This window comes from Podarcis bocagei, assembly GCF_964188305.1.
Source record: "Podarcis bocagei genome assembly, chromosome: 13".
Taxonomy (NCBI): Eukaryota; Metazoa; Chordata; class Lepidosauria; order Squamata; family Lacertidae; genus Podarcis; species Podarcis bocagei.
In genome coordinates, this window is record NC_138138.1 from 52,362,090 (window position 1) to 52,375,672 (window position 13,583).

General features: G+C 43.1%; 1 protein-coding gene across 2 annotated transcripts in view; it reads left to right on the forward strand.

Annotated features, from left to right (window-relative positions):
• The window catches only part of KIF4A (kinesin family member 4A), a 36,249-nt gene that overhangs the window by 1,389 nt on the left and 21,277 nt on the right, over window positions 1-13,583 (forward strand). For both annotated transcript variants that reach the window (XM_081167728.1, XM_081167727.1), the window contains exons 2-10: window positions 1,325-1,461; window positions 5,989-6,103; window positions 7,423-7,613; window positions 9,177-9,269; window positions 10,031-10,197; window positions 11,069-11,163; window positions 11,943-12,062; window positions 12,545-12,720; window positions 12,908-12,969. In XM_081167728.1, the coding sequence (XP_081023854.1) occupies window positions 1,339-1,461; window positions 5,989-6,103; window positions 7,423-7,613; window positions 9,177-9,269; window positions 10,031-10,197; window positions 11,069-11,163; window positions 11,943-12,062; window positions 12,545-12,720; window positions 12,908-12,969 (1,142 nt within the window). In that variant the 5' untranslated portion in view covers window positions 1,325-1,338. The remainder of the gene's footprint in view (window positions 1-1,324; window positions 1,462-5,988; window positions 6,104-7,422; window positions 7,614-9,176; window positions 9,270-10,030; window positions 10,198-11,068; window positions 11,164-11,942; window positions 12,063-12,544; window positions 12,721-12,907; window positions 12,970-13,583) is intronic.

Genomic DNA, 13,583 nt, shown 5'->3' on the forward strand with positions numbered 1-13,583 from the left:
TGGAAGACAATCTTGCTCGGCTACGAGTGATCACCAGAGAGAGAGAAGACCCCTCCCCACTTCTCCTCCTCGCCCCCCAGCTTCGCACTAAGCGAGTGGGGGTTGGACACTTCTTTGGCACAACAACCCTGCGAGGGAGGCTTTGGCGGCTGTCCTGCTCCCCTCCCCCTGTGATGTCCTCTAAGTGAGCTTCAAGGCTGGGTTGTGTATGGGGGGGGGCGGTTGGAGTTGAGCACTTCTACTGACTCTCCTTCTTTTAAGCAGTGGTTGGATGTCCACCTGCTGTGGGTGCTTTAGTTGAGATTCCTGCATTGCAGGGGTTGGGCTAGATGACCCTCGGGGGTCCCTTCCAAACCTACCATTGTTCAGCCTGGACACTGAGGTCCAGCTCCGAGGGCCTTCTGGCGGTTCCCTCACTGCGAGAAGGGAAGTTACAGGGAACCAGGCAGAGGGCATTCTCGGTGGTGGCGCCTGCTCTGTGGAACACCCTCCCATCAAATGTCAAAGAATTAAACAACTATCTGACTTTTAGAAGGCATCTGAAGGCAGCCCTGTTTAGGGAAGCTTTTAATATTTGATGAATTAGTGTAGTTTAATATTTTGTTGGAAGCCGCCCAGAGTGGCTGCGGAAACCGAGCCAGATGGGCAGGGTATAAATAATAAATTATTGTTGTTGTTATTATACTACAGCGATACCTTGGTTGACAAACTTAATCTGTTCCGGAAGTCCATTATCGAACCGAAACCATTCTTAAACCAAGGCACGCTTTCTCTGATGAGGCCTCCCGCCGCTGGTGCCCTTCCACCACTCGGATTCCGTTCTTGGACCGACGTAAAGTTCTCAGATCAAGATGCTATTTCCAGTTTTGCAGAGTTTGTAAACCAAATCATTTTTAAACCGAGGTACTACTGTACTACCATTCAATAATTCTATAACAGCCCTCAAGGGAGCTCAGGCTGGGAGGTGGCAACCAGCTGCCAAGGTCCCAAAAAACTTTTCATGCATGAGTGGAGACTTCTTGAACCAGGGTTGTATTGGTTGTACTACTCAATATTTTTGAGTATTTTGGTGTGTCCCCCCCCCCAGCTTTTTGCATTTCTATTTAGTGTCTATATGTGTGCACATTGTGTTTACATGTACGTGTTAGAGATTTCACCCTTATTGTAAACCATTTTGAGAAGTTTCATATATAAGTGGACTTTAAATGATTAACCTTAAGTTAAAATAATATATTACATTAGGTTCAGAAGCAGTTTGCTGCAAATCAAAACTGGTGGTATTTCCCAGTGAGCTAATGCTTTTTAACTTTCTAATTTCTTTTAGGAAGATAACATAAAATGTCAAGGGAAGATGCCCGGGTCATCCCTGTGCGGGTGGCACTAAGGTGCCGCCCCCTTGTTCCTAAGGAACTTTCCGAGGGCTGTCAGATGTGTTTGTCTTTTGTCCCTGGAGAACAGCAGGTGAGGAAAGATTTGTAGAGTTTCTGTGTGTGTTTGTGTTACATCTGCTCTAAAATGATGCGAGGGTTGTTCATTAAAGATTTCCCCTCACCCACTTCCGGTTAATGTAGGAGGATGAAATTGCACGTATACAATGATACATCTCCTGCCAACCTAGCAGTTCGAAAGCACATCAGTGCAAGTAGATAAATAGGTACCGCTCCGGCGGGAAGGTAAACGGCGTTTCCGTGCGCTGCTCTGGTTTGCCAGAAGCGGCTTAGTCCTGCTGGCCACATGACCCGGAAGCTGTAAGCCGGCTCCCTCGGCCAATAAAGCGAGATGAGCGCCGCAACCCCAGAGTCGGCCATGACTGGACCAAATGGTCAGGGGTCCCTTTACCTTTACTAAAGATACAGCTCTCCATTGGTAACATTGTACTTTGTAGCTCTGAACTCCTAACAGTTTCTCTCTCTCTTTTTTTTTTTTGCAAGTGAATTTTTATTGTTTTCCTTACATATTCTTTTCCAACAAATTGTAATAGCACCATACATTTCCTTTGACTCTGCCGAGTCACGACCCCCCTCCCTCCCCACAACTGGTATATTTATCCTCTTTCCATCACACACATCATTCTCAAATTAGTACTATTATACATTGGAGGTATTATGTCAATCCTGCTAGTGTCTTGACCTCTTTACAATTCTTCTTTAAATATTCAATAAATTTACTCCAGTTATTTTGGTATCTCCCTGGTCCCGGATCCTCCCTGACAGTTTGGCAAGTTCTGCATATTCTGTCAACTTCGCCTGCCACTCCTGTATAGTTGGTATATCTTGTACTTTCCATCTTTGGGCCAGAAGGGTCCTCGCGGCAGCTGTAGCATACATGAACAAATTTTGATCTTCTATTTTAATTTCTGTTCCTATTAAGCCTAATAGACACGCTTCTGGTCTTTTGGGGAAAATATATCTAAATATTTTTTTGAGTTCATTATAAATTGCTTCCCAATTTTTTTTTACCTTATCGCAGGTCCACCACATATGGAAAGTCCCCATCTGCCTTTTTACATTTCCAGCACTTTCTTTCTTTTTTCCTATACATTTTAGCTAATTTTACTGGCGTCAAATGCCATCTATACATCATTTTTAGCAAGTTTTCCTTCAAAGCCATGCATCCTGTGAATCTCAAACCCTCCTTCCATAATCTTTTCCACGCATCCAATTCAATGTTATGCCCAATATCAATTGCCCATTTTATCATTGATTCCTTTACTTCTTCATCTTTTGTATACCATTCTAGCAATAAGCTATACATTCTTGATAAAGTTTTATCTTTACAGTCTATTAACTCGATTTGGAATTTCGATTTTTTATCTTCGAACCCATTTCTTTTTTTGTCTTCCTTTAATAAATCACTGATCTGATGGTATTGCAGCCACCCTGTTAACCTCTTTTCAATTTGGTCGTATGGTTTGAGCTTTATTCCTTGGGCTGTTTTCCTAGTAATATCCTCATATGTTATTCTTTCCCCTTCCATGTTTGCTTTTTTTGTTGTCAGCACCTCAATTAGTGATATCCACCACAGTGTCTTTCTTTCCAGGAGGTTTTTATTCCGATCCCATACTTCATATAAAGATTTCCTAATCACATGGTTTAGAAAACCTTTATGTACCTTTACTTTGTTATACCATAGGTACGAATGCCAACCATATCTATTATCATGGCCCTCTAAATCTAATAGGTCGGTGTTTTCTAAGGTCAGCCAGTCTTTTAACCATATCAAGCACGAAGCTTCATAATATAAAGTCAGGTCTGGTAAATCAAAACCTCCTCTCTCTTTCTTATCTACTAGTATCTTCATTTTTATCCTTGGCCTTTTTCCCTGCCAGACAAACTTCGCTAAGTTTTTTTGCCAATCTTTAAATTGTCTTATTCCTTTTACTACTGGTATTGCTTGAAATAAAAATAACAGTCTAGGTAATATATTCATTTTTATCACAGAGATTCTGCCAAATAATGACAATTTTAGTCTACTCCATATATCCATATCCTTCTTAATTTCTTTCCATACCATCTCATAGTTGTCCTTGTATAGGTTTATATTTTTTGTTGTCAGCCAAATTCCTAAATATTTTATTTTTTTAGCTATCGCGATTCCTGAGTCTACTTGTAATTCTTCCATCTCTTCTTTCTTCAAATTTTTTGCTAGCATTTTCGTCTTATTTTTGTTAAGTTTAAACCCTGATACCTTCCCAAACTCTTCCATTCTTTTTATTGCCTCTTTCACACTTTGTCTTGGTTCTTCCAACGTTAAGACTAGATCATCTGCGAAGGCTCTTAACTTAAATTCTTTTCGTCCCACCTTAATGCCTCTGACTTCTGTTGATTCTCTTAGCTTCTTATTCAAGACCTCTAGAACTGTAATAAATAGCAAGGGAGACAAAGGGCATCCCTGCCTAGTACCTTTAGTTATCTCAAAGTTATCTGATATGTTGTTGTTAATTATTAACTTTGCTTTTTGGTCCGAATAAATCGTGCCAATACCTCTCAAAAAATTTTCACCAATTCCTTGTACTTTTAAGTTTTCTTTCATGAAATGCCAAGAAACATTATCAAACGCTTTTTCCGCGTCTATGAAAAATAATACTGCCTGTTTCTCATTTCTGACTTCAAGATATTCAATTATATTTATCAGGTTTCTTACGTTGTCCCTTAGTTGCCTCCCCGGCAGAAAGCCTGTTTGGTCCTTGTGTATTACCTTATTTAACACCATTTTTAGTCTATTCGCTAGTATATCCGCAAATAGCTTATAGTCGTTATTCAATAACGAAATTGGTCTGAAATTTTTTACATCTAATATATCCCCCTCTTTCTTCGGGATCAGTGTAATATAAGCTTCTTTCCAGGTGTTTGGCATCCTTCCTTCTCTTAAAACTTTATTCATTACTTCACTTAGAACAGGTGTCAGGTATTGCGATAGTGTTTTATAATACTTTGATGAGATACCGTCCGGTCCTGGGGCCTTCCCTATTTTCATTCTTTTTATTGCCTTCGTGACCTCTTGTTCTGTTATCTCCTGGTTAAGCATTCTTTTTTCTTCTTCTGAGATGGTCATGGATATACTTTTCTATTCTCTTATTGTCTTCTTTATCTTTCCTACAAAGATCTCTATAGAATCTCTGAAATACTTTTCTAATTTCTTTTGGGTCCTCAATCATTTTATCCCCGTCTTTTATTTTATTTTATTTTACAAATTGTGTTCTGTTTTTGTCTTGCTTTTATTTGCCAAGCCAAGAATCTCCCAACTTTGTTTCTCTGTTACTGGTGCTAACGTGGAGATCAGGTTCCTTTACTTGAAAGGGCATGCAACACGAGAGACGTTTGATGAAATGAAAGGCACTTATGGGGAAGATGCCCCATTGACGTAGTCAAGCACTGGCATCGTCAGTTCAAGTGTGGTCGGACTTCGGTGGAATGGCTCCCATTCCTGGGCAACCACAGTCTGCCATTAATGAAGACACCATCCAACAAGTGGAGCCGCCATTTTGGAGGATAGCCGCATAACCGTTCGCCAGCTAGCTGCAGATGTCAAGATCAGTGTGGGCTCTGTAGAAAAAAAGAATCCATGATCATTTGCACATGGGAAAGAAGTCCGCATGGTGGGTTCCCGACTGCTGACGCCTTTCCAGAAACAGGAACGAGTCACATGCTCACTGGCTCTTTTGGTCGTGTCATGAAAACCATGATCACTTCTTCACCAGACTAATTACTCAGGACGAAACATGGATCCATCATTATGACCCCAAAACTAAATCCCAGTCCAAACAATGGAAGCACTCTGCCTCATCACCTCCAAAGAAGGCACGTGTCCAACTGTCAGCAGGCAAGCTCACGGTCTTTTGTGACCAGAGCGGAGTAGTGATGATGGATTTCCTGGCAAAGTGTACCACAATTACCAGGACATACGACACTTCACTGCTGCAAAAATTGCGGAAACCCCTCAAAATTGAGAGGCGTAGTATGCTGACCAAAGGTGTCTGCCTCCTGCAGGATAACGCCCCAGTTCACAACTCGCATGTTGCTCAGACAGATGCACGGTCCTGTGGCTATGAAATCCTTCCCCGCCCCCCTTATTCTCCTGACCTCGCACCATCGGACTTCCACCTCTTTCCAACCATGAAGTTATTTTTGAAGGGCAAGCTTTTTCCAGATGATGAAATGCTGATTTCTGAGGTCAAATTGTAGCTTCTGACGCAACCTTCCGACTTCTACAGACGAGGTCTCCACAGCTGCATAAAGCGATGGGAGAAATGTTTGACTCTTGCTGGTAGCTATGTAGAGAAGGACTAATAACTGCCCAGTTTCGTTTCTCAGTCCATGGGAAGTATGTCAGGGGAAATCTTTAATGAATGCCCCTCTTATAACTAGCCTAGGAGAGACGGGTGGAGACTCACTCCGCTATAAATGGGACCAGTTCTCAAATCCTCAAGAGCTGATTTTGCTGAGAGGTGAAACCATAGCCCTCACTACTTCTCTTCCTTCCTCACAGGTGGTTCTAGGTAATGACAAAGCATTCACGTATGATTATGTCTTCGACCCGTCCACTGAGCAAGAGGAGGTGTTCAACGCCTGTATTTCTCCCCTTTTAATGGGCATCTTCAAAGGTGAGAGCTGTTGAGGTGGAACATGTTGGGAACATCTTCAGTAGGAAGTGGCCTGGTGACCTGGAGGAAAGGTGGTGATTAAGTTCTTTGGCCACAAAAAGCTTGCTCGGTTTTAAAAGGTCCTCCATGCCATGCTGGCTGGACAGTAACTTGATACTTGGAAGTGGCATCTTGCTTTACTGGAATGTATTGCGTGGAGCATGTGAGACTGCCGGCACTGCAAGCTCAAATCCGGGGGGTGGGGTGGATTTCTGTCCCACAAGCCTAATTTGCCCACATCAGCCAAGCCTCACTGACCTGCCCAACTTGAGGTAGCACCCATAGGGTCTTCTTGATCAGGATCCCATTCAAACCTATTAGTATCTGCAGTGAGGCTGCTCAAACTGCCTTCAGCCCCTGGGACCTGTGAAGATCACAATTTAGTTTTATTTGTGTGTGTGTAAGTAACAGAGTATGAAAAATAAAGAGACTTTCTTCCCTACAAGTTGCAAGTAAGATCATAAAATCATAAATTAGCTGAGCAGCAGCTGAAAAATGTGCTGGTACTTGAGTTTCAGTAATATGCAGGTCAGGGTGGATTTTATTTAAATCAAATCGATTTAAATCACTGGTCAGTAAGACTTGATCTAAATCATTTTTTTTACAGAAAGACTCATTCTTGCTGGTAGCATCTTAATATTTACAACCAGAGGAAGGTTTTTGTTTTTGGAATAATGAATTTTCAAAGTAGTTTTTATAGTTATATCAAAAGTTACTGAATTGGTTATACTATTAGAAATAATTAAGAAATTATTCTGAGGTTTAATAAGTTAACTTTATATTTGGACAACTTTTCTGCTGTACTTTATTGGAAGGAAAAAAATCATTTCCTTAATGACAATTTAAACAATTAATTTAACTGAAGTAATAACATTATAGCATATGTATCCATGTTTAATTGATGTGGTTAAACGTTTTGTTGTTGTTTTTAAACAGACTGAGTTTTAGCAAACATGAAAAACTTAAAACAAATCCTTATTTCCTGATGAATAGCCTTTGGACTATAATGTAACGTAAATAGAAAACTCTCTTTAGAATTATTTTTCATCCAAAAGCATTTTATTTTAAAAATCCAATTTAAATAAAACAATCTGATTTATTTATTTTAATCATTGATTTTTATCCACCCTGATGCAGGCTGATTAGGCTGCCTAGGGACTGAGATATATTCAACTTGCTCCAGTCTGATTCTTGTCCTTGCTGTTGTCAACCCATGAAATACTATTAAGTTGTCTTCCTGGAAATGACCCTCACTTCTTTTTGCGTTCTTAATTCCACAGGATATAATGCCACGGTTTTAGCCTATGGACAGACGGGATCCGGAAAAACCTACTCCATGGGAGGTGCCTACACAGCCGACAAAGAGAACGATCCCACTGTTGGAATCATCCCTCGGGCAATAAAGCTTCTCTTCCAAGAAATGAAAGAGAGGGTGGGGTGGCAGTTCTTCCTGAAAGTCTCTTATTTGGAGGTAAGAGCCATCTATGCTGTCAATATTTTTGTACTTTTAAGAGCAGTTGCAGTGTAGGGCCAAAAATATGCTTCTCCCTCACCTTGAAATCCAAAGCTCAGGGCCAAAATTACTTAAGAATTTTGTTGAGGTTGGGATCAGATGCCTCTGGGCAGGGATGGGCATTTTTTGACCAGTCAAAAAAGATTTGATTGGACAGGCATTTTCTAAAGCATTAGCTTTATTGAAAACAACAACAAAAGACAATCCTTTAATCATCAACAGGCTTGATATCTGCGAATTACTAAAGCAAACTAGTTTAAACTGTTAAATCCATTGATTTCAGTGGGTCTACTCTGCGTGACGGCTGACTAAGTCATGCCCAATGAAGTGAACAGCTTTTTTTTAATAAAAAAAATGAAATATTATCAATGTTACGTAAGATTTGTTACCTAAGTGGTTCCACGAACAGCTTTTCTGTTTGGCTTTTATCTTCTAATGCCCGGGTCAGCCTGCACTTCAAAACTGACTTAGAATTTATATTATTATTATTTGTTGTTGTTCTGTTATAGTACAACTGTTTTTAGAGGTAGAAACAGGCTGATTGTGATAATAAGGCCAAAGGCCTGTCCAGTTCAACATCCCTGACCAGACGCCTTTGGGAAGTCCATAAGCTGGAGTAGAGGGCAGTGGCCTTTTTCTGCTGTTTTCCCCCAGTGTCTGGTATTCTGAGACTCAGTGCCTTTGATATGCTGAAGCAGCATGTAGACAGAATCATAGAATGGTTGAGTTGGAAGGGAGCCTGGTGGTCATTCTATTCCACCCCCCTGCAAGGCAGGAATATGCAGCTGTTGCATACTAGTAGCTATTATCCTCTATGACTTAAAGTAGTATCAGATGTTTAAGTGTCAGTTGATTGGTGTGCCAACCCTACCTTTAGATGGCCTTTTTAAAGAAAGTTTAATTTTTTTCTGTCTGTTTCAGCATACTGTGTTGCTGAAAATGTGCTTGTGGCTCCATAAACTGGCTTGGGTTGCTGTGCTGAACCATTAAAGTTTCTCTTTGCTATAGATTGTAGTTGAGCTTAACACTCCCATTAATAATAACAATAATAGTTTATTATTCATACCCTGCCCATCAGGCTGGGTTTCCCCAGCCACTCTGGGCGGCTTCCAACAAAACACTAAAATACAATAACCTATTAAAAATTAAAAGCTTCCCTGCCTTCAGATGTCTTCTAAAAGTTTGGTAGTTATTTTTCTCTTTGACATCTGGTGGGAGGGCGTTCCACAGGGCGGGTGCCAGTACCGAGAAGGCCCTCTGCCTGGTTCCCTGTAACTTGGCTTCTCGCAATGAGGGAACCGCCAGAAGGCACTCAGCGCTGAGCCTCAGTGTCCGAGCAGAACGATGGAGGTGGAGATGCTCCTTCAGATATACTGGACCGAGGCCCTTCCCGGTTCCCTTGCAAAGCTGTGACTTCCAAGGGGTTTAGGGCAGGAATACAAAAGCTGTGGCAATTCTATTCTGTTTGGCTTTTGAGATGCGTCAAACCTCTCTTCCAATCTGCTATCTTTTCTTCCTCAGATCTATAATGAAGACATCCTAGACCTCTTGGCACCAGCCAAAGAGCGGACAGCTCAAATCAGCATCCGTGAAGACCCCAAGGAAGGCATAAAGGTGGAGTCCCTGCCAGGATTTGTTATTTTTATAGAACAGGGTATAGCATGTCATAGAGGCAAGGCTGGTAGTGTCAAATAGATCCTGCCTTGTTCTGTGGCAGACACATGAAAGTTTTTTTGTTGGGGGGGGGAGAAATCTGATTGAAATAACCATTCAATTTAACTTTTAGCTTTACTGTGTGTCAGCTAAGCAGTCTCAACAACCCTCTGGCTCATGAGGGGACCCTCTCCAGAGCCTGAAGAGGTCCTCTTCGGGCTCTGTGGAGGGTCTCCTCCTGAGCAAGGAGGACTCTCCAGGATGTTCCCCATTTTATGTGATTTCATGTTTGCACGCAGTGGGGAGTCACCTGTACACTTACTAGTCAGGGCCTCAAACAGGGCCTTTCCAGTCCTATCTGGAGATGCAGGAGACGGAAGCTTCCTTTTCAAGTCAGGCCAATGACCTGCCTTGCTCTTTTTCCCAAAGAGAAGGGATCTGTCCTCCTACTCCATACACTGCCGGGCATGCCAAACAGCTAATTTAGCCTATGAATTCCCGTAACAGACTCCTTTATCCAGAGGATGGCTAGGGTCAAGCTTCGCTTCTGGGAGCTTGAACACAGACTAGCAGTGGTCTGATTGCTCCAGATGGTCCCGATTACGTCTGGACACAGAAAACACCCGTAACAAAAGCTTGGTAGGATTTTTTAGAAAGATGCTGTTGATGAAGCGAAGGGAGGCGGAAAAAACATTTCCTCCCCATTTTCTCTCTTGATACAGATTGTGGGGCTCACTGAGCACGTGGTGCATTCTGCTCAAGAGACCACCCTGTGCCTGGAGCAGGGGAACAACTCCCGAACGGTGGCTGCCACGGCCATGAACACCCAGTCATCACGCTCTCACGCCATCTTCACCATGACCATTGAACAGAAGAGCAAGAGTGACGCGTAAGCAAAGGCGTTCAGACAACCTGTTCTCTTAAAAGCAAGGTCCATTGAAGGAAGGTTTGGGTTTTGCTGCCCGTGAGTGTGTGTTTTAGCACCTTGAGACTGTGCTTAAGGGAGGGTGCCTTGCTTCAAGACGATGAGGGCAGAAAAAGTGGGAAATAACTGATTAAGGAGAGCTCTTGGCGTATTCGAAATGGTGCCTATCGAACAACTATGTCACGCAGTGGCGTAGCATGGGTTGTCAGCACCCGGGGCAAGGCAAGTAATTTGCGCCCCCTAACCCGTGATTTGCGCCCCCTAACCCGTGGATTTGCGCCCCCTAACCCCCAGATGTTGCGCCCGGTGCGGCCGGCCCCCCCTGCACCCCCCACGCTACGCCGCTGATGTCACGGGAGGATGGAGCAAACTTGTTTTCTCTTCCTGGAGGATAAAACCTCCAGGAATGGCTTCAGATTACAAAAAAGGAGATTCAGACTAAACATCAGGAAGAACTTTCTGACAGTAAGAGCTGTTTGACAGTGGAACAGACTCTTACTAGAGCTCGTGGACTCTCCTTCCTTGAAGATTTTTAAGCAGAGGTTGCATGGTGATCTGTCATGTGTGAGCTAGCTGAGATTCCCGCATTGCAAGGGGGTTGGACTAGATTACTCGTGGGGGTCCCTTCCGACTCTGCAGTTCTATGATTCTCTGATTCCCCAGCCTAGTGCCTATCAGATGCTTTGGACTGCAGCAGCTTGCTGGCTGGGGCTGATGGAAGCTTTAGCCCCAAACATCTGGAGGGCAGCAGGTTGGGGAAAGCTGGATTCTTGTTACAGCCTCAGGGGTTTTTGTTCATTGCTCTGTGAGTGAAATGCTCCTACCTCTGACTTAGGAACACCAGTTTTTGTTCCAAGCTGCACCTCGTAGACCTTGCTGGTTCAGAAAGGCAAAAGAAGACCAAAGCAGAAGGTGATCGACTTCGGGAAGGTGAGTAGTAAAAATTTCTGATGGCATGTTAAGTTTGTCCCCATGGTGGATTGTGATCTGTTCTGTGTTAGAAATCCTCGCTTCAAAGGGACCTTGTTTTTAGAAATAGCTGTTCAGGCCTGCCTAATTTAGGATCAATGGTTTATATGGCCCCCTCCTCCTCCTCCTTCACTCTCTAAGCTACCATCTCAAGGCAATTTACACATAAGATAATTAAAACAGCTAAGAACACAAAAACAATACATTTAAAGCAAGATGAAAACTCTAATTAGTCGTCAGTAATGGTAAATTTATCCAGCTGGGTAAATCTGTGAACAAAAATATAGTATATGCATAAAATTTGTCATCCTCGTCTATTAATTGGTTTAGAGTCAGTATACCCACATCCATACAATTGCCCCATACAACCATTTTTCCATGGTTGTTAGAGTAGGATTTCCACACAGAGTCAGTTTAACGTGGAAGAATTGGTCAAATAAATTTTTATTAGCCATTACGTTCCATAACTTTCTAACTGACAAGATTGATTCAAGAGAATCCTGGGTTTTAATATATTTTGATCCTAATGCTGTCCATTCAGATAAAGGAGCTATATATGTATAGTCTAGGATTACTCAATTCGGAAAATTATCCCTAATTTTGGGTTTTCAGTGTCAAGTATTTGACAGTAAATAAGCTTCACAATATGGTTCCGGAACGGTTCCTTTGAACTCTACAATTCTAAAAGTGTTGATCTCGGCTCTCCATCTCTTCCCCCTTTTGCATTTTTGCATGTTTAGGTATCAACATCAACAAAGGACTTCTCTGCCTGGGGAATGTCATCAGTGCTCTTGGAGAGGAAAGCAAGAAGGGCAATTTTGTCCCTTATAGGGACTCTAAGTTAACACGCCTTTTGCAAGGTAAGTGTGGGAGCCAAAAAGTCCAGGGAATCATCTTGTGCCTCTGGAAACCTTTCATCTCCCAAAAGTGGTTTTTTTTTTTTACCTAAAGTAAAGGTAAAGGAACCCCTGACCATTAGGTCCAGTCGTGACCGACTCTGGGGTTGCAGCGCTCATCTCGCTTTATTGGCCGAGGGAGCCGGCGTACAGCTTCCGGGTCATGTGGCCAGCATGACCAAGCCGCTTCTGGCGAACCAGAGCAGCGCACAGAAACGCCGTTTACCTTCCCGCTGGAGCGGTACCTATTTATCTACTTGCACTTTGACGTGCTTTCGAACTGTTAGGTTGGCAGGAGCAGGGACTGAGCAATGGGAGCTCACCCCATCACGGGGATTCGAACCGCCAACCTTCTGATTGGCAAGTCCTAGGCTCTGTGGTTTAACCCACAGCACCACCCACGTCCCCTATTTACCTAAACAGTTGCCCTATTTTTCTCCCTTCAGATTCCTTGGGAGGCAATAGCCACACCTTGATGGTGGCCTGTGTGAGCCCAGCAGATTCGAACCTCGAGGAGACTTTGAATACCCTTCGATATGCTGACAGGGCCAGAAAAATTAAGAACAAGCCGGTAGTGAATATTGATCCTCAGGCAGCAGAGATCGGCCGGCTAAAGCTGCAGGTGTGTCTGTGGGCTACTAGATTTGGAGGGGCGGCAGAGGAGTTGGCTGCTGAGATGTGGGTGGTGGTGGGGTTGTGAGCCGAAGATGCAGGCCAGTATTGATGCTTGAAAGAGCTGCCACAGAACCACAGGCTGAATTTTCTGATGGGTGAGAAACAGTTAAAAGTAGCCATTTTCTCTCCTTCAGGTTCAACAGCTGCAGGTCTTACTGCTGCAGGCTCACGGAGGGACCCTTCCTGTGTCTATTGGGTGAGGACTGCTGGCCAACAACACATGTGACACTCTTCAGCGCTAAAGGCAGCCTGTACTTTTTCATAAACGTTCATTACTGCAGACCTGACCAATGAAGGCACTGGTGCAGAGATCTCCGCAAACATAATTGGCAAAGCTTTGTCTGGCCTCAAGGCTTGAATTGATGAGATGCACTTGGAAAACTGCTGCCCTATTTAAGAGAGCGTTGAAAGTTAATACGTTGCCAAGACTAAACATCCAAACGCTGCCTGACGTTTTTTGACTGCAGGATGTGTCACTCCTTCTTAAGCATACAAATCGAATTAACAGAATTCTGGATACAAATCCAGGTCTGGTGCTGTTGCCTTTTCTGTCTTTCTCAAGCTCCTCTTATTCTTCCTCTTGCTTCAAGCCTGCTTAGCATCTTGCTTTCTGTCAAAACCCCATTCTCTAAAAACATGCCTGAAAACCTGCTCTTCCTGAGCCACTGCAAGCCTTCCCTCTTCTGTGGCTCCTTGTAAGTTGGCCCATACTTTTTTCTTTTTCTTCTTTGTTTTATTTGCCTGCACTTAATGCTGTCCTATTGGGGTGATTTGAGTGGTCCATTTTCCATGCAAGGCTCCCTCTCTTTC